This window comes from Zonotrichia albicollis, chromosome 7 (genome assembly GCF_047830755.1).
Source record: "Zonotrichia albicollis isolate bZonAlb1 chromosome 7, bZonAlb1.hap1, whole genome shotgun sequence".
NCBI lineage: Eukaryota > Metazoa > Chordata > Aves > Passeriformes > Passerellidae > Zonotrichia > Zonotrichia albicollis.
The window spans coordinates 29171215-29196528 of NC_133825.1; the positions used below are offsets into that span (position 1 = coordinate 29171215).

The window sequence follows — 25314 nt, forward strand, 5'->3', positions numbered from 1 at the left end:
ACCTTGAAATCCTTTACAAAGTCTCCAGGTAACACTAACCCTCACACATCAGTGTCTCCTCTTCCCATGCTCTGTGCCATCACAAAAATGAGAACTGGGAAATGTTTTCCACCTATTATGAAAGAACCCTGTTACTAGGGAAGGCTATCAAATACAGTTGCCATGAGAAGTTCAGGAGCAGATATCCAAAGCAAAATATCTCTGCTGCTGAAACATGCCTTATTGAAAATACACAGTGTAAACAGTTCATTTCTAGAATAGATGAAATTCACTATGAAATGAAAAGAGCTGCTACAACTCAGGCTGTACCACACCAATAAAGCTGCACAATCACAGCATAATTTAGGTTGGAAGGAGCATCTAGAGATCATCTACTCCAATTCCCTGCTCAGAAAAGGGGGATTTCAAAATTTAGATCAGGTTGCTTGGAGTTATGTCCAGTCGCATTTTAAATACCACCCAGGGTGGACATTCCAGAGCCTCTCTAGGCACCTCTTCCACTCCACCTTCCCGGAGGTGGCTGGAAATTCCCTTGCTGCAGCTGTGACAACTGCCTCTTGTTCTTTTGCTGTGCATTTGACAAGATTTTGGCTCCATCTTCTTCACAACCCTCTCTCGGCCCCAAAAGGAAACAAAAGATATTAGAATGTATTCAAACAAAATCAATGCAATGAAAACAGCATGAGAAGAAATAAGTCACAAGTGGACTACAGTTGTCTGGGATTGAAGGATTTCCACCAGCCAGAGACATAAGCAGGAGGCAATCCAGCGGCACCACATCCTGCCCATTAAGTACACACACATTTTTCTCTTTGCCTCACACACAGCAAATTGCTGTTACTCCTCCTCTTTCCCAAAATTCCCATTTAGGTTCCCTTGTACCTTTCACCTCTTTCTTTCCTTTCCCTCCCAGGGAAAAGGGGAGATGTGTAACCACTGCAACTGGTAGCAGTCACTTTGAGGAGAGACACTAGCTCTTGGAAAAAGGCAAACAAGAACAACACAAAAGCAACTGTTTGTGATTATGTATCAAGTGTTGATATTAGATATACCACATCTGATGCAAAGATAATTAAACATCTACATGGCCCCTAAATTTTAAAAAAGTGGAAGGGGCTCTAGCCTGGGAAGAACCCTGAAGTCAGAAAAAAAAAAACAGTGAAAAACGTACACTTTCCTCTGTATTAAACTGCTAGTTTAAAAGAACTATTGACAACCCTCCCCTCCTCTGTTATATGGACACACCCCAGGCAAAAAGAAAATAACCAGGGAAATCTTTGTAACAAAACCATCACATGTAAGAACATTTGGTTTTCTTTTTTCTTTTCAAAAAAACACACAAACCCTCATCCAATAATAAATCAAATTATAATGAAAGCTAACATCTTTACTGCAAATAACTACAGTGCTAGCAAAACACAGCATTCTCTTCATCTTTTCCTATATTTGGTCACCCTTGGTCTTCTTCATTCAACTCACACCTTTACCAAGGGACAACAGGAGACAGTAAGTTATATTAAAAAAATCAAACTCCTTTCTAAATCAACATTAATTGTAGGGATGGTTTCCCCACTGAAAACAACAGGCTAAACTCTTCAAATTAAGCATTTACTGCTAAAAATCAAAAAACTCGTCACTATACTACATTGTTAGATTTTTAAACACCTGTTTAAAGAAGATGTCACTGCTTACACTTGCTTCAACAACTGCCCAAGACATTACTCTATATTCACATTCATTTAAGGTTATGGCATTTATTCTGTATCTTTTCTGACTTTCTCAATAATATGTAAGTAGAGGGCTAATATATAAATGCAGACCAGTGTGAACAGCTACTGCACCATAAATACTTCACTCTTAGTTTCCATGCGCTTAATAAACCTAAGCACTACTAAAAATGAGAAATCCTTACTGCTCTCATACCATTTAGTATTACCTTCCCAAATGAAAAAAAAAAAAAAAAATCCACTTCTCCCCTTTCCCAAATCTGATTTCCGGTCTTAAAATACTTTTATAGATTTACAACCACAACTTCTCCTACATCACAAGCTGATTGTTCTTCCACAAACCTCAATAAAACCAAATTATATCCCTTCTGAAAAACAAGCTAAGTGTTTTTGAGTAGAGAAGAAAAGAAGGAAAGAAAACACAAATTTCAGAAATACATCACCAATTGTGCTCTCTATGAAAATATGATCAGGGCTTTAAAGTGGTACTTTACACCCAAATTTAGTGTTATTATTTTACTTTATGAGATGAAACAAAATCAGAGAATTGCTGTTCAAATCATGCATTAACTGAAAGAGACAAACACCTTTTTTCCCAGAAACATAAAGAAGGAGCAGTCTTGTCAACATGCTAAATCTTAATATACATACAGACCCTTGAATTATCTTCAGGACAAAATTAAAAAAAAAATTACCCTTTGATCCCATCCCCCAGCAAAATTCTCTTTTCTGATTACAATATCCAACGATACAGAGTCACAGTATAAGACAGCAACAATCCACAGATTTAGTGTCTCCTTTGCTCAGCTACCTCTTACATGTATGATTCAGTCTTTCAGAGTTAACAAAGGCTCAGAAGAACATTTATGAGCATTAAGTAAGGTAAAAATCAATGGTTGTTTCTTCTAGGAAAACAAGGCATCAGCACACAACTTTCTGTATTACTCTTCACAAGCAGACAAGCTTGCCCCCAGTAAAATAAAAGGAAAATTAGTTGAGTCCAACCCTACCTCCACAAACCTATTTTTTTATTAAGCAGACAACTGCACTCAAATTCTTCCTCCATACTTACCCACATTTTTCAGCCTGAAATATACTCTGCTGCACCTCATCAGGCTCTCTTATAAGGATTAAATGAAATGGGATGCTGTAGTAGCTCACAGCAATACTACAGAATCCTAAACCAATCCATATATTAAAATACTTAAAAGGAATTACAAATTCGAACAGTGCCTAGCTTTAGCACTTAACCACACAGATGCACAAAAATAAAATTATAGAACAAAACACATCATCTGGAAAAAGAGCATTATAAAGCATATATAGTAATAACCAGAAATCCATAAATAAAATTTTTAGAAAGGGAGAGAAGCACATACTTACTTGTGTTTTGGTTAAGGAAAATTTACTTTTGATCCCATTTTTACTTCTTCAGGTAACGACGTTTATTTTCCAATTTAAGTAGAGGACAAAGCATAAGCTTCTCAATGGGCATAATTTATGTTAACACATATTACTTTTCCAGACTTACCTGGTTATTTGTGCTCCAAGTGTGGGAGAAAAGGAGACAAACATTACCTATAAAACAGTGTCATCCACTTGACAACATTTAAATGTACCCAATGTACATTCTTCTACTTTGAAAAAAAACCCAGTCTATTTCAGGAGTTGGAATTCCACATTGCCCTTGAAAAACTATATACTGCCACATACCTTAGCAAGTTGAAGCTAAGATCTAGCCTTTTTGCCATGTGTCCATATTTTCTTCCTAGGAATTCTGGAATTTCTTCACAGTCCTGACTAATGTAGGACACCTGAGAAAGAGAAGCAACAGGGAAACATTTCACCAGTAGATTTGGGTCCCTGTCCAGATTTTGTCTCATTGATAAAACGATAACGTGCAACGAATTGGCATTACAGCTTTAAACTACATAAATTTTACAGCTATAAAATCTATCACACAAACTCATTTTCCCATTGATACCATCTACTTAATATTTATCATATCTATAGTCTTTATGCATGTTTTGTCTCCTTCCAGTAAAAATACTTCAATTAAATGTATCACATTTCTTCTATTTCACTGTTAATACTTTGATCTAATGTTACTTCACATTACCATTCTGGCATGCTCCAGAAGAAATTGGTTTGAAGGACCAGAAGCCATCCAAAGGATCTTCCAGTTTGGCCCTTCACATACAACAAACAAAGGTTATTTTCTAAATTTAGGTGCAGAAATACCTCAGCAGTGTATGGTCAATCCATTCTAACCATTCCTTGAGAAGATTATTACTCCCAGTAGCACACTAGGGACAGAGCAAGAGGGCTACCCATGTCCATGAAAATGAAGCATGCAGCTTCTTTTCAGACAGTCACAGAAGTCTGAAAGATTTCTGGCTTCTCATTACCTTCACATACATGTACTCTTTTTCATACCAGCCCATCTAACCCATCTTCAGCAAACACAGGAAGAATTAGTGGTAGCACAAAACTCAGATTCTGTTTGGTTTCATTTGTTTTTAGTCAGAATGAAGTGAGTGACAATATTTCCAGAAGAACAAAAAGTAAAGCAGCTAAACTTTTTCTATCATTTCTGCTGTACCGTTTTAGAAGTCATGGGTTTGATTTCCCACAATCCAGAAGAAATCTTGCAAAGCTTTTCAAAACTATTGTCAAGAATTCTACACATCTATATTGGCTCATCCTTTCTGTGTTCAAAATACTGACATTTCAGATTTTGTGCTGCAGAGATCCTAGTTTCCCTTAATGACCAACTAGCAAGTTAAGCACTATGTTAGACCACTATCTGTACAACACTGTTATTATCCATTTGTTTAATTATAAAGTCAATTTCAATACCATATTCCACTAGTGTAAAATACACTGGATGAAAAATATGCAAAAAAATCCATCAAAGTTGTTTTGATAGTATTCCACCTTCTGTTAAAACAGAGACTCCTCTGCAGAGCAGACTGACAGTATGTACTTCTGCAAGTCATCCTGATCTCCTACGCTCTAAAAATGATTGCATCTGATAATACTATATGGCATTCCATTTAATTCATTTTGTTCAATAACTTCAACAGATAAAGCTGACAACAGTGAAATAATTTTTATGAGCAGAAAACAGGTAGCTTGAAGCTCAGTTTAACAACTTCTTCCTCTTGTTAAATCAGACCTGCTCTTGCAATATACTCTGGCACCAGAACATACACACAACTTGAGCAAATATAAGAACAAAAGGGAAAGGAACTGTTTTGGGTAGTTGGCATCCTAATGGTTTCTATATAACAGAAAATGCTTTACAGAATTTATTGAATTAAACATGTTGAGGTTTTCCTCCAGTTTACATCTAAGATAATCACAACGTGTTTTACAACATACACAAAGGTATGTACAAAAGAACTGCATCATTCTTCACTGAATTGTAGATTTCTTTAAACTAATGCTTGCAAACCCTTTGAAAGACATCACATTAACAGCTTAACACTTTGGATTAAGCATTTGGTTCAACATAACGGGTTGAAACAGAAATAACTAAAATATGATGCCTATTAACACTGGGAGGACAAGAATGTCTTGAGGAGCTACAAACACAGCAAGCCCAGGGAGGCATGGCTGAGAAGGAGCAGGGGACTCTGGCCTGCCACACACTGCTTCAGAAACTTACCTGGCCATCAAAGCCCTATCCACAAGAACAGAAGCTGAAGAAAAGGATTCATACAAATGTCATTTAGAGCACACAGGAGACAAAATACATAAAATGTTTCAAAGGTTCAACCTTTGAACAGTTATAATATGTAAATATATTTACACAACTGGTGCAAACACATTATTCACAGGCATATTTGCAGATGACATATTGTTATCATGGCCTCTCAATGCTAGGGCCTTGTAAAGGCATTTTACTTCCACAGAGTCCACTTTAGCACACTCATAGTACAATGCTAATATAAAACGAAATGTCAGTAGACAGAAGAAATGAGAATATTTCTTCATTTTCATTGTTTCACTTCAAAATAATTTACTCAGGAAACAATAAAATGTACATAACTCAGTATTCTTCCTTTTGCTTCCTCTTCAAATACCCTCAACATGACTATGAGCTTCCAAGTACATATCCAGAGACGTCACCACTGAGAGATGAGAGCAAGCATCCTTTTCCCAAGACTCCAGCTCTTTGGCTGCAAAGCACATCAGTAATAGCAGATTTCTTAGGTTTTTCTATACCAGTCACAGACCATCACACAACATTAAGAACTGAATGGAGAGGTTTCTGTGACCTAATTCTCTAAGATATAGTGAAGGTTGGTCACAGTCAGTCATTACTGGTGGCCTACTCAATACCTCACCAAAATCTTCAGTTTCCCACAAACGCCAGTATCAGATAGGCTATGGAGGCCTGAGATATTCTAGCAAACTCTTCAACACACTGTATGCAATTCATGAAAAAGACATGTTGTTACAAAATATTCAAAACATAAGTTTAACTATCAATAGCAGTTGCACCTCTCTTCTGCTTTAGTTTCAGAGGGCATCACCATTTAGTCTCTGTGATCATTCTACAAGGATACTGTAATCTTAATAACCCATAGAGTAACGTCTTTATGAAGGAATGTCACCAAAAAGGTCATGTATGAACTCTCAATACTGTACATTCTCTCCCATTGAAGGGAGCTACATCTGGAGAATATTTCCAGTCAGCTGAGCATTACATTTTACTCTATGCTGTTAGAAGATTGTATGCTGGGAACATAGCCAAATTAAAGGGCTCAAGGCATGCTCAAGGGAAGAAGGCAGTGGGTCACTCAATGCCAGGGTGCACCACAGAGACTATTTCCTGCAGCAGCTTCAAAATCAGCCAATTAATTGCCTTCATATTACACACATATTTACATGAATTCCACACAGAAATAGTGACCAGATTAAAGAAGCAATTAGATGGGCAGCACCCTGGTTTAAAGGCAAACCATTTTCAAAAATAAGACAAGCTTCCTCCTCCTTAGGGGAAGAAAAAAGTTCTAACTTTAGTCACAGGTTCATCACTAATGTCATCAACTTTCACAAAGAATTTTTTTCAGTAGCCATACAAGGCGTTGCGTAAAAGTCAGCAGGCTGTGTTAATTTCCCAACTTCTCCTAAACCAAACCGAAACAAACATGAGCGGTTTCAGGAGGAACAACAAACAGCACATTTCACTCCTTCTCCTTCAGCTCGCTCCCGCGGCCCCCCAGCCGGACAGAGCAAGCGCGGTTCGGAGCCGGAGCGCATCCAGCTGGGAGCGCGCTGCGCGGGAGCCCCGGGGGCGCGCCCGCCGCACGTCAGCGGCACCGGCAGCGCAGCCCTGCCCGGCCCGGAGCGCTGTTATCCGCCGGCGCTGGGAGCGCACCCCCGGCACCGCTCCTCAGCCCCTTCCCTTCGGCGGCCTCGGGACAGCGCTGCGGCGACGGAGGCGATACCTGCGCGGCGCGGCTGTAAAACTAAACCGGCCCCGCTGCGGCTGGAAACTAAACCGGCTCCCACTGAGCGGGAGCGGCACCGGCACCGGCACCGGCAGAGAGGCGGGAGCCGGCGCGGAGTGGGATCAGCCGCTCCCGGTGCTGGGGGCGGGACGCGCCGGCCGGGGCGCGCTGCCCGCGGCAGGTGGGGCCGCGACCGGCCGGCCTTGCGGGCCGCGGACACCTACCTGCGCTCCGCTCACCACGGCCCCTGCCATGCTGCGGGTGGCCGCGCCGGAGGCTCCGCGGGCTCGGTGCCGGGCCGGGCCGCTGCCTGGCAGAGTCAGCTGACGCGGGCGGAAGCGCGGCCGGGCCGGGGGCGGCGGCAGCGCGGAGCTCCCGCCGCCTCCTGCGGCAGGGCCCAGGGCGCAGCCAGGCTCCGGGCGGTGGCAGCGGGAGCTGGCGCGGCCCGAGGGCTGCGTGCCCGGTCACGGTCATCCTTGTCCGGCGGCTGCCCCGGGCCCCGCTGCGACATCCTTCCTGGAACATGAGCTCAAAGCGGCACACAGCGACTACCGTGCCTCGCAGGATCAGCTCGGTTGGAAAAGACCTCTTAGACCATCCAGTGCAACCTAGGACCGAACACCACCACGCCAGCTAGACCATGGCATGAAGTGGTTCAGTGTTTCCTCGTTCAGTTTGTTTTTAACACCTCTCCGGACGATGACCTTACCACCTCCCTGGGCAGCCCGTTCTTATGTTTAATCCCTTTTTCTATGAAGAAATTCTTCCTATGCCCAACCTAAATCTCCCTTGGTCCAGCTAGAGGTACATCCTGTCGGCAGCTGCTTGAGAGAAGAGACCGGCCTCCACCTTCCTAAACCCTCCCTTAAGCTGCCCCAACCCTCACTCCAAGCCTTCTCGGGCTAAACAACCCCAGTTCCCTCAGCTGCTCCTCGTAAATAAAACGGGTGCTCCAGACCTTCCCCCAGCTTCTCCGCCCTTCCCAGCGCCGGGGCAGCCCCACGTGCTGGGCTGTAGCGGTGATGGAATAGGCCATGGGAAAAAGTGATCGAAATTGCCAATCTGTGACACTGACAAAAGGATCACACCTTGGATTTCAGTTCCCATAAGGTGCTAGATTACTTGGAATATTATCTGTACTGACTGTCCACCTACTAGGCAGCTCAATAATTTGTGGCATAAAGCATAACTTACCTTTAAGGAGATGTATGTCACTGGTAAAGCAACACCTGCAGGAAAAAAATAAAAACCAAAAACATGCTATCTCCAGGAAAGGACCACATTCTCATAGCAATATTTTTTTGTTTCTAGAACATAGAACAATTTGTGTGGAAACCAGAAATACCTTGCAAATGATCAGAAAACCCTGTCAAATGAGTCTTTCCAGAACAAGAATTAACTAATTAAAATAATGGAATGATAGTAGGTTATCACTGCTCAGGCAGACTAGAGGAGCTACAGGTTTTCTGTAAGAATTTTATATAAGACTTAAAGGTTTCCCAAGCTTGGATCCTAAATCCTATTAGTCATCTACCTACCTCTTCAGCTGCCTAAGCACCTTTAAAAATCTGGCTCATTTTTCCCCTTTCTGCTAATACAGCATAACTCACTCTTGCTGAAAGCGGAGGCACATGCTGTGAGGGGAAATAAGTTTCAGGAGAATATGTATTCCTCACTGCAAACCACTTTCTTGAGTTTATTCAGCAACACAGCAGAAACCCATACTGTACTTGCTGCTCTACCTCTTGGTATCAACAGAATAAATTCTTGGTTCAGCTGTGGCACTACAACTTCACTACAGCCATCCCTCCTTCCTCAGTGACTGCTGGACAGGAAACACAGAGCAAATAGCTGAGGAAAAAAATGTTCTTGCTCCCTGTTGTTTTAATGTATTGTGTTAGAAATGTCAATGGGCCAACATGCATAAAAATCAAAATATGGCCAATGAATGAATCACTCCAGTGCTTTGCATGATCTAATTTTCCTTGTATCATGTAAGACAGAAGAATTAAACCCTTCAGCCACAGTAAATAAGATGATCCTACACTGATGAATAAAAGCTCTGTTTCTCTAAGAGTTTTCCATCCAGGCATACTTGCTAGTTCAGATCATCACTCAGCATGCTTCAAACCATCGGGGCCTTTATTTATCTATTAGATTATATAGTAAACAACATATGCCAAGAAAAACAAGTACTATGTGAACTGTAAATTTAAACAAAGCAATACATTCTCCTCTTTCTATATCTACTTTTTATCTCTCTTTTAGCTGCAAGCATGTGGTTCCCACCAGAATGAACACATACAGCTCAAGTGGCCCACTGCTACAGTATTTGTCATAACGGAGTAAATTCAGTTCAATACTACACTCACATAAAATTGGAATCACTATATTGAAAACAATTTAGCATATCATTATCTACATTATTAGGATTAATTTTAGTAGAGTGTTAGCTGTCATTTTAGAGATATCTATGAAGAAAAAAATCCCTGCCTAAATAGTTTACAAAATAACCCACACAAATAATAGCAAGTTTGGGGGGTTTTTCCAGCTTCTTACATTGCCAGTTGCATTAATCTGCCATTGATCCTCCTACTTACTAGGCAAGACCTTGTCTAGAGGGAAAAGTTGCAGGTGCAGCTCCCTAAACCAGGTGACTTAAATTGACTTTATCATCTCTTCAATCAGTCGAGCTGAATTTTCTAAATTACAAAAACAACTTAAAGATGTGGCAAACTGTTTTAAGTGCATCAGGCTTATAGTTGTTCTTTTGAAACCAGTTCAACATTTTCTTGTGCAGACATGGCCTAGATTGTTATCTGCCATGGATAAATAATAGATCCAAGTCCCATGGTGTGTAACAAAAAGGGAGTGCTACCGACTGCAGTGACAAAATGGGACTATTATACTGTAAAGGAAGGGAAAAACAAAACTCCCTGGATCAGAGGAAAGGAGAAGAGAGATGACTGTCTTATTGTGGTGCTTCCCTAGACTTTGAAAACTTACATCTCAAAAACCCTAATTCTGCTGCCAGTTTCCTACAGGATTATTGGTGAACTTCTCAAACTTTGTAATTTTAGAGTCTGCTTTATTCCCTTATTTCTTAAGTACCCGTCACTTGCATGTAATTTTCAAAAGCAATGAAAACTCACAGCTGTCTGCCCCCGAAGGACTATTTTGTAAGATCTAATCTGCAATTGTAACAAATTTATAACGTAGTCTCAGGCATATGAGTCAATGTGCTCATTAGTTTGTGCCCCATGTTGTTACGAAGCTGAAATCCATCCCAGTGCAATGTAAATACCAAAGGACTTCTCCAGCTTTGGAGCCAGCTGATCATCAGTGTCACTTGATCGCACAGATCCCAGATGAATGTGAGGCAGCCTCTGGGTTTAGGCTGTTCCTCACCTTACCATATGTATTTGTACTTCTGAGCATCTCAAAACATTACCTTGAGTCCTGGCCCAACACAGCCTGCATCATCTGAAGGTTTTATTTAGCTTTGATGGAGCTGTCTATATGAGTAAAGCTTCAAAGGACTAAGTTTGTACTTACAGAATATACAGAATATATTTTTCTGGGGTTCCTCAGAAGATGAAAGTTTTGTGAGGATTCTTTGCAGAGGTTAAAACAGTTTATGTGACAGTTGGCTATAGCTGACCTTTGAAATGTCTTTTTTTTACAGTGTATGTATATTAAAAAATATATATAAATCACTTGTTTATTTAAATAATCACTTTCACTGCAGTTAGATGCAGAAGGTGGCACTTCTGTATAGGCCATTCAATAAGATTTCCTAAAATTTTTAACAGAGTATTGCCAAAACTGCTTGATATTTCAGTTACATACAGACAAAACCAACATGGACTTTTAAAATAACAGAGGTTTTGAGAAACACTAATATGCTCAGTACATCTTTTATACACACACATATGTATATATGCTGACCTGTTCTTTGAATAAAGAGCATTATAAGTTCAAAATAATACCTGGAAACCAGCTCCAAGCAAGTGGGAAGCAATGTGTTGGAACCATGGCAGGTACCCATCAGATGTGCTTCTTAGAAATAACTTCTTCATATAATAACAGAGCTTTGTGCCATTTTAGGAGTCAGTTGCTTAAAATGTGTACTCAGTTACAATCAGGATATCTCATTGACCAACTGATTAAATAATTAGCTAATACAAACCAGTAAATATGGCATAGCACCAAGCACCAAATGAATTATGTCATTTCATATAAAGCCTTTGCATACAAGCATTTCCCCATCTCAAATGAACACTGAACATTTATAAGAGGAAATAATAGCAGTCCTGACTTTTTCATTAACTGAAAGTTATACAAATATTTGAGTTAGTCAAAATGGTCTGTTTTCCAGCTTGCAGCGCACTATGCATGTATGCCTCCATGTACACAAATACAATTGTCCTATATTTCAGAGTAAGTCAAATAAACTATTGTCTACTTTTAAGAAAACCCACATATATATAATTTCTCCTGACAAAATAGTGTGTTTGAGCAGTTTTCTGAAGCAAATAATTTCAGACAAAAAATCTCAGGCAAGTAACAGAATTTTTCCAAATTGACTTTCAGAAAATTTGGTTCACAGTTTATCCATAAAACTTATTTTCTTGATGCTAATAATGAAAATATTGTCTCAAAATATTTGTTAATAAGTATCCACAGCAATATGATATGAATACAAACTAAATCAATTTAGCTGAGAAAGACTGACTGTAGTACAGACATTTTCCTCTGTATTGCCAGAGGAAAATTTTATTCATATGTAGCTTCCCTTACACCTGTTTTTAATCACAAAGAGTTAAACAGGGTGTTTAATGTCCAAACTAATAGCTTCAGATGTCTCCCAGGAAACAGCATCACTAGTACTCCCTGCTGTGAAATATGCAGGGAAAAAACCCTGACAGAAAAAAAGATAAAGTACAATAAAGTGGAACTTTAGTCCTACAGAAAGAAATACAGTAATGATGATGTCATTTGCCATTCCTAAGTTGAACAGCTGCAAATTAGGTTTTCTTCTTTCCTATCTCCAAACTACTTCTCATACTGCCACTTATAAGGATATTTAACAGCCAATGATAAACAGGTTAAAGGGATCTGAAAAGCAAGTTCTGCATATGTGTGCAATACACTGGTACACCTTTTTTTGAACAGTACTAGTATGGCAGTGTGATATAGTGCTAGAAAAGTTAAGAACATCTGAGTGACATTAAAATGTTGGGGTTTTTTTCCAGAAGTATGCCCATGCTGGAGTGTTTGAAACTCTGCAGGATAAATTAGTCCAAAAAAGCAGTCAATGAAAATTGGTTATCTCACACTACTGTAGGCTCATGTAACAACTCTGGGTTTGCTTTCCTACTGTCAACTAATGGCCTTGATTTACATTTTTCCATTCTTGTGGAGACTCCTATGCAAAAGATAGGGGGATTAATATTTCTACCTTCATCCAGAGTTTTTGAGTTTTATACTTTCCTGCTGCTCAAGAGCAGAGCGTCCAATCTGATATATTTCCTACTTCTTGCATTATTGGCTCTTTCATTCTCCAGTGTCCCCAAGAAAAACAGAATTATGTCTAAAACCATCTCTGGGATATATTTGGTTATTATTTTCCTATTATATGGCAGAAGTGTGATATGAGCACAGTGAAGCTACCTGGCATTGTGAATTAATGCAGCCCATAAGCTCACTCACTGTTTTATTGCAAAGGCACCCTGAAGTTCAACATCTTCTGATGTCTTTGAAAAGCTTCATTTTGTAACATTGTTAGCATTCTTTTAAGGTAAGTTTATGTATATACTTCAAAATGCATTATTCTATAAGCTGAGTTTCCAAAACACAGAACATAAAAGCTGTGATGGAAAAAAAGCCCTTTCATAAAATTTGTGCTCAGTAATCTCATCTCACTTCCAATAAAGGTAATGACATTTTTTTTGACCAAAATGGTATGACCCAAATATAATTAAAAATCCCTAATGTTACATTATATAGCACGCTATAGCTATTAGGCTAAAATTATGTTTAATAAGTTACGTCCTCAACAACTAGGACATAGCAACAATTATTTGTGCAATTTATTTCTTACTTCTCCTAAGATATGCTGTGGTACAGAGCTGTCTTTTAGTGGATTTTGCTGTTTGGTTGGTTGGGTTTTATAATATACAGAATTCCGTTTCCTTTAGACTATAGACAGAGAGTAAATTACCTCAACCAGGTAAAATATCACTAAGTTCCTCAATGCTCTGTATTACCAGAAGTTCTGGCATTTTTTATGCATTATTCACACTCTATGTCATGAAAATAGAATTGATAGAATGCAGCATTGAATAGATACATTATTTGTATAAAAACTTATATTTATTATCTGTAGTCATCTGGGGAACTGAAACTGTACCACCCTGTTCCTACGTCTGACACCCTAACTGTACACAATACTCTGTTTTGCTTTGTCTTGTTTGGTGTAGGTATTGCATAACAAAAATTATTATTTCCAGTAAAAAGATGGGCAAGAAACATAAATTCTTTACTCCAAGTAGACAACACTTGCAGCAAGAGTTATTCCAAGCTAAAGGGTGAGAATGATTCTGTGTTTGTCCCATCTAGAGTACAGCACACAGAAGAAAGATGCTGACATGCGGCATCCACAAGCCTTGCAGATTATTGCAAGATTTGGACATGTTATCAAAACTAAATGTATGGCACAAACCAAAGATGAGAAATTGTATGTTTCAGTTCCTTATAATTTATGCACTCTATTTTTTTTTTCATAAAGCCATCAAAAGGATGCCAGGCTTTTCCTTCTGCCAAGTTTCAAAGTCCTGTTGCTAATCATGGAGGCACAGAACACTTATAATAATAAGACCATAAGATTTTTTTTTTTAATTTGAAGGAATTCAGTGAGCTTGGTATGGAAGCTTTTGCTACCACTTCTCCTATAATTAATTATATGTTGCACAAATACACAGAGATTATTTCTTTCTAAGCCTAAAACGACTGACTCAAAACATATTTGAGGTGCTATACTTCCCTACAATCCATTATGTATAGGTGAATTTCAGGTTGGCTGGCTGCACAATCCTGGGAAAGTAAATTGCAATACTCAAGCAACTGTACATCTCTGGGCATTGATGCTTTCTCATAAGAATGCAACAATCAGAACTCGGGGGAAAAGGGTACTAAAGCTAGGATAAAGTCTAATTTGAGGCCATACAACACTGCAGTTCTATTCTAAGTAACAGATTTGAGGTTCACAGAGGTATTTTCTTCTTACAGATCTCTGTCACAATGTCTAGGGCAGCAACTGTCTGTCACACTGTGCTGGTTTCAAAGACAAAACAAAATTATTGCAGGAAGTGCTTGAATACAAGGTTCAAAAACAAAGGAAGTGGGTGCAGGGGCCAGAGCAGCTTTCGCTGAGCTGCTCTCTTGTTCCAGCTGTCTTGGCAGCTCATTGTAGAACTAAATTACCACACTAGCCAGAGGTATTTTGGGGTTTTGAGAGGGGTTTATGGGGCCTTTTATTTTTTTGGTGGGATGGGGAAGGGGAGGAGGGGGAGATTTTTGTTTGTCTGTTTTGCTGAGGTTTTGTTTAGTTTTAATTTTTCTCAGAAAGAACTGTATTCACCTGACTACTCCAAGAAGACACATTCTGCATCTTGTTTTGCAAACAATACTGCATAGTAAGAGAGACCTATCTATAAATAGGCATATACTATTGAAAATACACATTGGATGGGGCCCTGTGCCCCTAAGAGCCTATGTCCCTAAAGATGTGTCTTTACCCCAACAGAAAATTGTGTGAACAGGAAGGAGTTCTAGCCAAGGTGTGGGAATACCTGACATTAACAAACAGGTTCCTTCCCTGCTTCTCACGGCCTCATTCTTTAATCTTCCACCTTTGAGCAGGTTCTACCAGCAAAGGGGAGAACCACAACCTTCCACAGAGATAACAGATACATGATACTCTGCTGAGAAGAGCAGTAAGCAGGAATAGAGTCCAATTAGTAATCGACCTCCTACACTTGAATATGGAATAACTTCTGTATTTTAAGTAGCAAATGTTTTTGCTCCCTATTGTTCAGTTCCAAAGCAGTCGCTGGTTTTTGTTATACCTTTTAAGTACAAAAGATTCCCACAGAAATGTATGGAAGTTGCTAACAATTTGGATGGTTAAGAAAGAGCACAGCCCAAACAAAAGCCACCATCCTCTGCAGATTGTTAAACAGCAACTTTTCCCATTACTCACTTATTACTTTCATCCACCCATCCTTCTGGGTGAGGAGGAATAAATATAGCACAGCCAGCATTAATTCTGCATCTGGAGACACTACTAGGAAAAGAACATGCACACACATGATGCAAGAAGGAAGAGCTGAAAGCTAAAGTTCCAGAGGTCTCCACAAGCAATGTATTGTCTATTAAAATAGAGATATACATAAACATGAAAACTACAAGGAACAGGTTTTACACTTCTTGAAAATGTGAGAGAGTACATGGGAAAGCAAAGTGGTTTTGTTTAATTTCACTCTTCCTGATTGGTGACTTCAGTGTTTGATTCCTTTCTTCTACTCTCCTTGCATAAAAAAATATACTGAGAAATCCTTCATGCATAATCACCTTTCCTAGGTAAGATGAAGCAGAAAGAGTGACTAATTGTAGATTGTAGATTCTATAGTACCTGCTGGTCCTACAAGACATTTCTGTCCTAGGTTCTCCAAGTTCTCCTGCATCTATCACAATTTAGTCACACAATTTTCAGTTCTTCAAAAACAAAAAAATCATGAGTATGCAAGTGCAAGAACAAAGAAGCCCAGTGCAGGGTAAGGTATTTTCTGCAGAAACTGTTCTTTAACAAGAAAATCACATTACTGTGAACAGGAAATGCAGGAAAAAAAATCCAGCTTGTGAGTCAAGCAGTCCTGTGATATAGGGATTAGATTCATTACAACTTTGACAATAGTATTCCACTCCTTCTTTACAGAAACCTGTTTCTAGACCTTCTCACCATCCAAGTGGGAGAATAAAAAGAAAGTAGCTGAGCCAAGTAATGCATCATTCATTGCAAACAGTGGTCCTCCATAAGTTGTATGTTATGTTTTAGTCTCAATACCATCTGTACAAATAAGAAAAAAAAAATCTTTTGATAAGCCTTCATTTGGTGAGAAACACAAAAGAAATAGCAGACTAAAACCAAAGAGATTTCCTGTTTATACTGCAGAGATTATTAGAGACAGACCAATACTAAACTTAAGGAAATTCTTGTCTCAATTAAACACGCTGATATTTGGCTATCATGCTGGGGACCTTTTTCACAATCACAAGAGAATGATTCAGAGCTTCAGATTATTAAATGTCCCTCTCCAGTAAACATGAAAGTGGACTGATAACACTATAGTAGAAGACTGATAACAATATCATATAAAGCTCTCCATGTTCATGTTTCTTGCTGGAATCCCACTCAGATGAGTAAAGCTGCTGTCAGCTGATGGTGTTGGAAAACATATAGGACTAATTAGGAACAAACTATCTGGTTCAAGCAGAGAAATGTCCACATTACAAAATAAAAATAGAAACAGATACCAGTGGACATATTTGCAAAAGAAGGCAATGATTGAATGGATATAAAAAATAAAATCACTTCTAAGTCTGCCGGGGTTTGTCACTGGATCAAAATGGAGATAGCACGAGTTCCACCATCATGGTGTAAGATTTCAGTTTCAAAGCTGACACTGTAACACATTTTAATGCCATTAACTTGCCATAACCAAAAAGCACCAGAGGGTTATGAATTGGGATTTATTTCTAGTAATGATTATACTGGTGAATCTGAGTGACAGAGTCATGCACATGACTCTGTGCGAGTTAGACCACTCTGATACATTTGGGTCGCATGGGGAAGATTCTGTACCTTGGTAAGACAAGGCTTGGTAATAAAAAGTGAAGGCTAAAAGATCTAGTCACACACACTGTGGTTTAAGACTTAGTCACAACATTATTAAAAAGACTTCACATCAAGCCATAGTAAAAGGGTTCAGGAAACTTAAAATATTATTATTCATAAAACTTTTGCAAATTAATTGTTTTTTCTCTCTGAGGAGAAAAAAGAAGCCTACCACAACAACTTTGTTGATTTAAATTGGAATAACTTGCTTTATGTGACAGAACCCAGCAAAAAGGGGCTTTTCATAACATATATCATGGATCAGGACAACAGAATAGAGGGATAAAATACAGCACAAAATAATAAAATACGACACAAATTGTGTTCATGAAGAAGTAGAAGTAAGCAACAAAAACTACTTTATTCTCAGTCCAAAACTCTTGAGAAATATGCACAGTTAATTCTCAGAATTAAAGGAAGTACCCAGATTAGCCAGCTAAATTTGAATTTCTTCTGAATTTTTCAGTGACTTAGACTTCCCTACTGAAACAAGAAAGAAACACCCATTAGGCTGCATTTTATAAGAAGGTTTTGTTTGTAAATAACTTTGAAAGCAATGCTATGCAGTAAGAGAGGCTGGAAAATTTTATGGTCAAAGAACCATGTGTCAAAGATGAGGTTATGCAGCAGCAGTCATGTATGGTTATAAGCAGTGTCCATTGGCTTGTTCCACCTTATGTCAATTCATTAACCTCCTATTAAAATATTTATTGCTATTTCACTAAGATTTTTAGCATTAAAACTTCTTTTTCCTTTCTTGAGGATGTGATACAGTCAGGAAAGGTCTCACCTGGCATCCCAGACATAGTACTGAAGCCTTGTAACCCGAAATGCAGCTTGACACACACTTCAGATACAGCAGCCTGGATACAGCACGTGGAGCTTCCTGTGGAAAATCCCAACCACCTTGGACCTAACAGCTAACTTGGATACTTTTCTCCTCTTTTTTCATCCTAGACTAAGTTAAAGTCTGACTTAAAAGAAAATTATTGAAAAAAAAATTAAGGTCTTCACAATGTGGAAAAAAAAAGTCGGGTGAAATAACCTCAAAGAGGCAGCAGCATGATGAGTATTTCTGCTTATTCCAAATTTTAATTCTTATAAAATCATAGCAAGATGTTAAATACAGTTCTCCCCTACCATTAATTTTTCATTATGAAAAAATACATATGTTACTGAAGCTACAGAACTGTGCACACTGTCACAAACAGGAAAAAGCTCTAATTTTAAGGTAACCACAGGTCTGAAAATCTTTTGTTACCTGGAAAGTTCGAGGGTATCTGTTTTATACTAACATTTTAAATTGTTCTGTTAAAGCAGAAGAGCTAAGATCAAAGCCTTCCTCAGCTAAACAAGTAAGTGAGCAAAAAAAAAGTCAAGTGCACTGATTTTAGAGATTCTATTTTAAGCTTAATGACCATTTATATATAATGAATATATATATATTTCATCATACTGGCCCATAAACTGACATATTGAAAATAATATTTTCAAATTGTTATATACTAGGGAATTTATTAACATTCATATTCACCTTCTAGTGAATGGAAATGAATGTTAATTCTCTTCTACATTTAGGACTTCAAATTGTATTCACTGTACAGTATATTAATTTGTCTTTCAGTGGAAAGATAAGTAAACGTGTTTGTGAAAATTGTTCATAATGATCAGTTCCTGCTGCTATTTATACTGGTTATGTTAAAATATAAAGAAAGTCCTACCTAACACTTCTAAAATGTCATTCACCTGTAAATTTCATGACATTTTACATATATTAATCAATTAAGCCCTACTATACCCATCTCAATTAAGCATTAATATCCCAATTTTACAGTTAGTTACACTGAGGATAGCTTGAAAGGTTGGCTGTCTTGCTAATACCACTCAGGAGTGGGGATAAAGCCCACAAGTGATAACCCCTTCTGCATGTGTAATTAAAAATGAAAAGTATTTTCCCTCTTGTAGAATGGATAGCATAAAAATAAAATGCAAAATCAATGGACAAAAGTTTGGGCTCTAACAGGACTTTATCTTTTCTTGTGAAACAAACCATTGCTTTACAAATTCTTGGAGAGAGGTGAACATGTATGATCAAGAGTTTTCTACAGAAGTTCCACAAGATGTGGTCCTCAGACCACAGCAAAAACAGTGGCACAGAAGTACAGCCCCTACTAAACTCCCCCCACTCCCCCAGCCAGGCTAAGCATCTCACACTGAACACAACTTCCACTTTGCATTATTTGGAGAGGATTTTTCAACTGATCCCCTTAAAGTAAATGCAGGCTACTTTATGCTTGTTTTAACAACAAAATTGATGTATCCAATTAATTTACCCATATAGTTTTACATCATATTAATTCTATCAAATTTGCCAGTCTAATGCCACTAGAAAATAATTTTGTTTCAGTGTTGTGATATGCAAAATAAAGGTTCTCCTGTTTACCCTGTTGCTGAAATACTATAATTATCACTGATTACAAAATGGCAAACCAGTGTGTTTGCAGGTGCATATCCTAAATGTAACCTTATTTAGGAAGAAAAGCTTCATAACTTTCCTGTATACTTTTAGCATTAATATCTAGTACTCATAATTTACTGGTTTAAAAGTGCTTTCTTATTAATACCTTAACTTATAATCCTTTCTTGCTTTTAGTCCTCTAACTTGGTATGGAAACAGTTACAGGTTTCTCATGTTTAATCAGACTTCTATATGTTCTGTGTGGGTGAAAAAAAAAATAGGCTACTTTGCTCTATTGTGCTGCTACCATACCTCTCAAAGGGGTCAGTGACAAATCACGATCTCTTGGCATTCTGTCTTGCAGATTTTGCACCAAATGAGGCAGGGACCATATAGGAGTGGTATAATTTAATCTTCATTAACACCTCAAGACTGTCATCACATCCATGAACTAAACAACAGAACCAAGAATGTAGAGGCAACCTCTATTCTGGCACTTCATTTTTTTCTATGCCCAACCTGGCATTTTATTAGAAGTCACTAAGATTGCCATTGACATTCTGAGCCAGATACTGAAGAGTAAGTCCATAATGGCCTTGTATTTCTTCCTTGAAAGAGAAGAAAGCCTCAGCTCCAAGACCTGTTTATGTGGAATGGGCTGATTTCCAAACTGGCTCCACAACTGTTCCTTACCACCTCCAGCCATGGGTCATTCCAGTACTGTGCATACCCTGTAATCACTTCATCAATGCTTCATGTCTAGCACGATGTCTCAGGTGTGCTCTGTAAAAGCAATCTGACCCAATGTATCAGTTAGTGACAGCACCCAGCATGTCAAAAGCCTGTTAGGGGACACCCAGAGGACAGCCATAATGCTGTGGTGTCTAACAGACCCGGCTCTTTCAAGAGGGGAAATCAGCCTGGTGTAAAGGAAAGTCTGGAACGGCAGTTTTCTACCCCTGCACAGTCTGTATCAGCTAGAGGTTCCTCAGGCTATGCAGCCTCTCATCCACCCCAGTGCAACACATCTTTTGATACTCTAGTGCCCACACTGAGGACAGGTAACTGGAGAAATCTGCAGCTCTTAAAGATCTTTTTTTCTCCCCTAATCTACAAGCAAGCATACATAGGCCTTCTGGGAAGATATAAGGGCACTACTGGCATCCTTCACTTTTCAGTAGGTAGCTTTCAGGGCTTTTCCGTCAAGATGCTCATCTCCATGATCAGAAGCAGCCATGCCAAGGTGCCAAGGTGCCACCAAGTCCCCTCTTCTTGTGTGCTACCAAGAAAATTTTCCTCAGCACTGGCCTGGGCTACTTCCAGCAAGCCAGATCTTCTTGGGTCTCATTTCATACCTGTGTGTCCCTAAAAGATCATGGTTTTTTTTAGTCATTGGTTAAAAGTCAGAAGGCTAAAAAATTAAAGGCCACATTACTTTCCAACAGATTTCTACAATTTGGTATGAGACATAAAATGTGTGGTGCACATCTGATGGCACTAAAGGGACACATGAATCTCCAAGGCCTTCTGGATAGTGGTGTAGCTCACATGAATAGAGAAAATGAAGCCCAGCATGAGTCTATATGATCCCAGTGCAATACCCAATAAAGTGAACTGCCTGCTGAGCCAGCCTCAAACTTTCTGTTAGCAGGAAGGAAGTTATTTGTTTCAGGGGGAAGCCTAAAAGTGAACAGTGTACGCAAGCAAAGCCTGAGAGCACCTTAAACTGGCAGGGCAGGCACGGCCTCTGATAGGCTTGGCACGCCTCAGAGTCCTGGAAAGATGAAGGAAAGCTTTTTGCCAGCTCCCAGCAGTGACAGCTCACCCTCCCCCAGAGTGGTCACGCTGGGTTCAGCACCACTGCAGCCCACAGTGTGCCTGAGCTATGCTCCCTCCTTCACTGGGGACACGTGTTCTCTCCAGAAATCTCTATCATCTAAGGATTCCCCACTATTAGGGAAAACAGAGTTGTCATTAAGGTTCCTGCCAACTCATTGGCACCTCACAATTCACACACAGAGGTAAGGGGAGGCCTTTTTCACTTTGTAAGCAAGAAAAATATGTTTTACTGTTTGACTTGAAGCAAACAAAAGAGCTGAACAGGTTTTATACAAATTTTTATAATGCAAGACACTTGCAGTGTTTTGGGTATAATAAAAGCACTCAGGTTAGTTCAGTAATTTGCACAAGTCATTTAAGTTATGCTAGAAATGTATTATGACCAAAATGTTATTAGAAACCAACTCCATGAAAAACATGAACTACAGAGAAATTATTTTCTCTACTTCTAGAAATTATCCTAGTGTTGTTCCTCATCCATTACTGACAATAGCACCTGAGTGACATGCATTATGCATTAAATATATTTATGATAATTCAGATCTATTTGTATTAAACAGTGATATTATATATTCACTTAAGATTTAAAAACGTTAAAGTTGATAGCGTACATATCAGAATATCATAGATTAGATTACAGTGGATATCTTTAGGCAATTTTATTTTATATGGAATAGAAAGGCAGAAGACTAAGCATTTTTATTCCAAAACTGTGCTCACAACTGACCTAAACTGACAAAAATCGAGAACTTGATATCTAAACTTGTCACTTAAAGGTGAAGTAAAAATCCTTAGCAGGAAAAGGGCAAAGAATCAAAGTCATCCATAGTATATGAGCAGAAGTAAAAAATTCAAATAACCTTACATTTGGAAGGTAAAACATGGAGCCAGTAACACTGGCTACTGTCTGAAAGTCTGTATCAAAGACATTGCTACTCTCCAGCTGTTAAATAATCTATGAGCTGAATTTGTAGGCACCTCCATCACAGAAGTCCCGTCACACAACTGATATTTTTGCAGAAACAACAGAGAGGATATGAATGAACTGTTTTCTAATTATTCTGGCAAGGCAGGGGAGGACATTCTGCACTTCATTCTCTGGTGTCATCAATTTGATGTCTTTATAACTGCTAAATTAATTTTTCTGTACTTCAGGAGCCTGTTTCAGTTCTTAAACTTCTAAGGATGAAATTCATGCTGCCTTTCAAAGTCTTAGGAAATCCCCTGTGCACAGATCTTTTGGTATTCTAGTGCCCACACTGAGGACAGCTAACTGGAGAAATCTGTAGCTCTTAATTTTTTTTTTTTTTCCTGGAGTACTTAATAATATTCCACAAGCAAGCATACACAGACCTTCTGGGAAGATATATGGGCACCGCTGATAAACATTTGATCTATCTAGAGACATGCAGCCAAGACTGTGTAAAAAATACCAAACCATCTTTAGCCCAACACTCTTCCAAGAGGTAGCACTTTTTTTGTGTGTGTGTATACTACAAACATAAATATACCCTACCCTGGATTGGGTATTTTGGCATCCCATGATTATTTACTGTTCACTGTAAAAATGTTACTGCTTTCATTACTCCATAATAAATACATAAATAGAACTACAGACTGCCACAGGAAAGAACCATATTTCCTTTCAACTTTTCTCTGCATTACACCAGGTTGCTCACCCAGAACTCAGCTGAACTAATCTTGTCCTTTGCTACTGCACATAACAGAGATCTTCATGTCATCCTAGTCACAGAAATTTCAAATGTTGGCCAAAAAAATCAAGATCAACTTATCTCCATATCCACAACTGAGCTCCAGTTTTCTTTACTGTACAAATGATTTTAAGAGCTGTATTTGAAAGGAGGCAGTTCTGCCCAAAACAGCTTTTACCCTCATGATAAGGAGCCTATTACAGCTCCACAGTTGTTTGTATAACTGCCATAATTATAAATATATCCTTTCAAAAAATCCTGTCTATTTTACATAGTTTTCATGATGAGTAACAAAAAAGGCATCCAGATTTTTTTTCCCCTTTGGTTTATTAATATTACTTATTATTAACAACAACAGATACAAATGAATACCAACAGTCCAGAGAAAGTGAAGCATCTTTTTTAAATGGGTTGTAATGTTTACTGTTTTTCTTGAATATTATCATTTCAGTTCAACCATTACCATTTTTTATTAACATACTTTAATATTAAATATCCGTAACAAATATGAAGGCATCACACTTAAATTTGGGAGGTTCCCATTTAGATCATGTGGGAATGTGGGAATAAGACAATGGGTGATTACTGAACAAAAACAGCTGCTGCAATTCTTTTCATACAAAAGTGAATGAGAAAATTTAATCTTTCAGTCCATGAAGAGAAGGTGCAAGCCCTAACTGGAGTAGCCACAATGCCATTATATTATCTCTGTCTTAGAGCTATTCAACCAAAGAATACTCTTACACAGTGTTAATAAATTACATTTCAAAAATGATGTTTTGCTAATTGATTTCCCCTTGTATATTAATGACACTCAAACAAGACTACCAGTGCGATATAATAATAGCATTTGTACCTTTGTCCTACTAGCATAATTATTCATGATTTCAAGGTCACGGGTAAAAACATCATCTTGTATAAATATAAAGTAAACAGTAAGAACACTAACGTCAGATATTATAGAAATAGGTAGCAACTACTAATTTAAAGAACCAAATGTCATCATCACATGCCTAAGTTGTATTACATCATTTAATGAATCTGAAAATTAGTGGAGGAATAAGAAGCCTTGATGATGCATGTTTATTTCCAATGACTAACGCAAAACATGGAACTTGCAGCAGCACCAGCATATTTAATTCTGACAAGAAATCATGGCATTCAAACAGGAATGAGATGATCCTCTTGATTTGACTATGCTATTATACAGCAAGTCACGCCGCATAATGCCGGAGCTTTTCTACAGGCAGTGTGAGATTATGTTCTTGTATTTTTCTGCCATGGTAATGCACTAAAGCATTTACTGTCTTATCCTGATTACAACTCTTTGTAATGGAAAACTAAATACCAGGACTCTGTTTCACAGATACAGAGCTGCAAAATATAGTTGAACGCTGTTAATGGTGGACCTGGAAATGAAACTTAAGTGTCGCCAACTCTGTCTAGTCTCTGCTCCTCAATGGCCACAGTTTAAGAAGTTTACTTGAACAGAATTTACTGTAAGGACTTGCGTCCTTAATCTCTACTCATAATGCTAAATGTAGTACATTTATCAGAGCTGGGAGTACCTGAATGAAACTGGTCAGGGAAAAATCCTCTTCACACTCTCATGCTACTGCCTACTTTGTCATCCATTAAGGATATGAACTTTATGTGAGTGATGTAGGAAAAAAGAAAGAAATCTGTTAAGGGTAGGGGTTCTTTATGGGAAAGAAATTACATAAAGGGGAGCACTTTGCTCAGTTAATTAAAAATAAAAAATTACAATTAGATGAAATAACACGTGTGCTTAATCTCAAAAGCAAAACTCCCCTTAGAAAGTACATTGAATTTAGAAGAACAAGTTTTCATTGTTCAGGTGTTGAGAGTAGTGATCAAGAAGAAATGTTGCTACAGGCACTTGTTTGGCTAATGCCTTTTCTTTTAAACATGGAAAATTTTGCAAGCAGAGTTTGTATTATCCCTTCATAAATAACCCTTAAATGTTCCTTTTGTCATCTTGTAAGATTTTAAATTTAATCATGTAAGTTCTTTTCCTCCCACCTTACTGGTGGCTCAGTCATTTCAACTCATTTGACCACAGGATAGAAGTGGGTGAGTGTGCACTTTTAAGCTGAACTTACATTTTCTAATATTTGGCACATTTTCTTACTATCTT

General features: G+C 38.4%; 1 protein-coding gene across 4 annotated transcripts in view; it reads right to left on the bottom strand.

Annotated features, from left to right (window-relative positions):
* Positions 1 to 7737, bottom strand: part of LRMDA (leucine rich melanocyte differentiation associated) — a 604919-nt gene extending 597182 nt beyond the window's left edge. The window contains exons 1-3 of one of the 4 annotated variants that reach the window (XM_074544771.1): positions 7414 to 7737; positions 3847 to 3917; positions 3441 to 3541 (exon numbers count right to left, since the gene is read on the bottom strand). In XM_074544771.1, the coding sequence (XP_074400872.1) occupies positions 3441 to 3541; positions 3847 to 3917; positions 7414 to 7714 (473 nt within the window). In that variant the 5' untranslated portion in view covers positions 7715 to 7737. The remainder of the gene's footprint in view (positions 1 to 3440; positions 3542 to 3846; positions 3918 to 7413) is intronic. The other 3 variants (XM_074544774.1, XM_074544773.1, XM_074544775.1) reach the window with 3 other exon arrangements.
* Positions 7738 to 25314: the final 17577 nt, after the last annotated feature.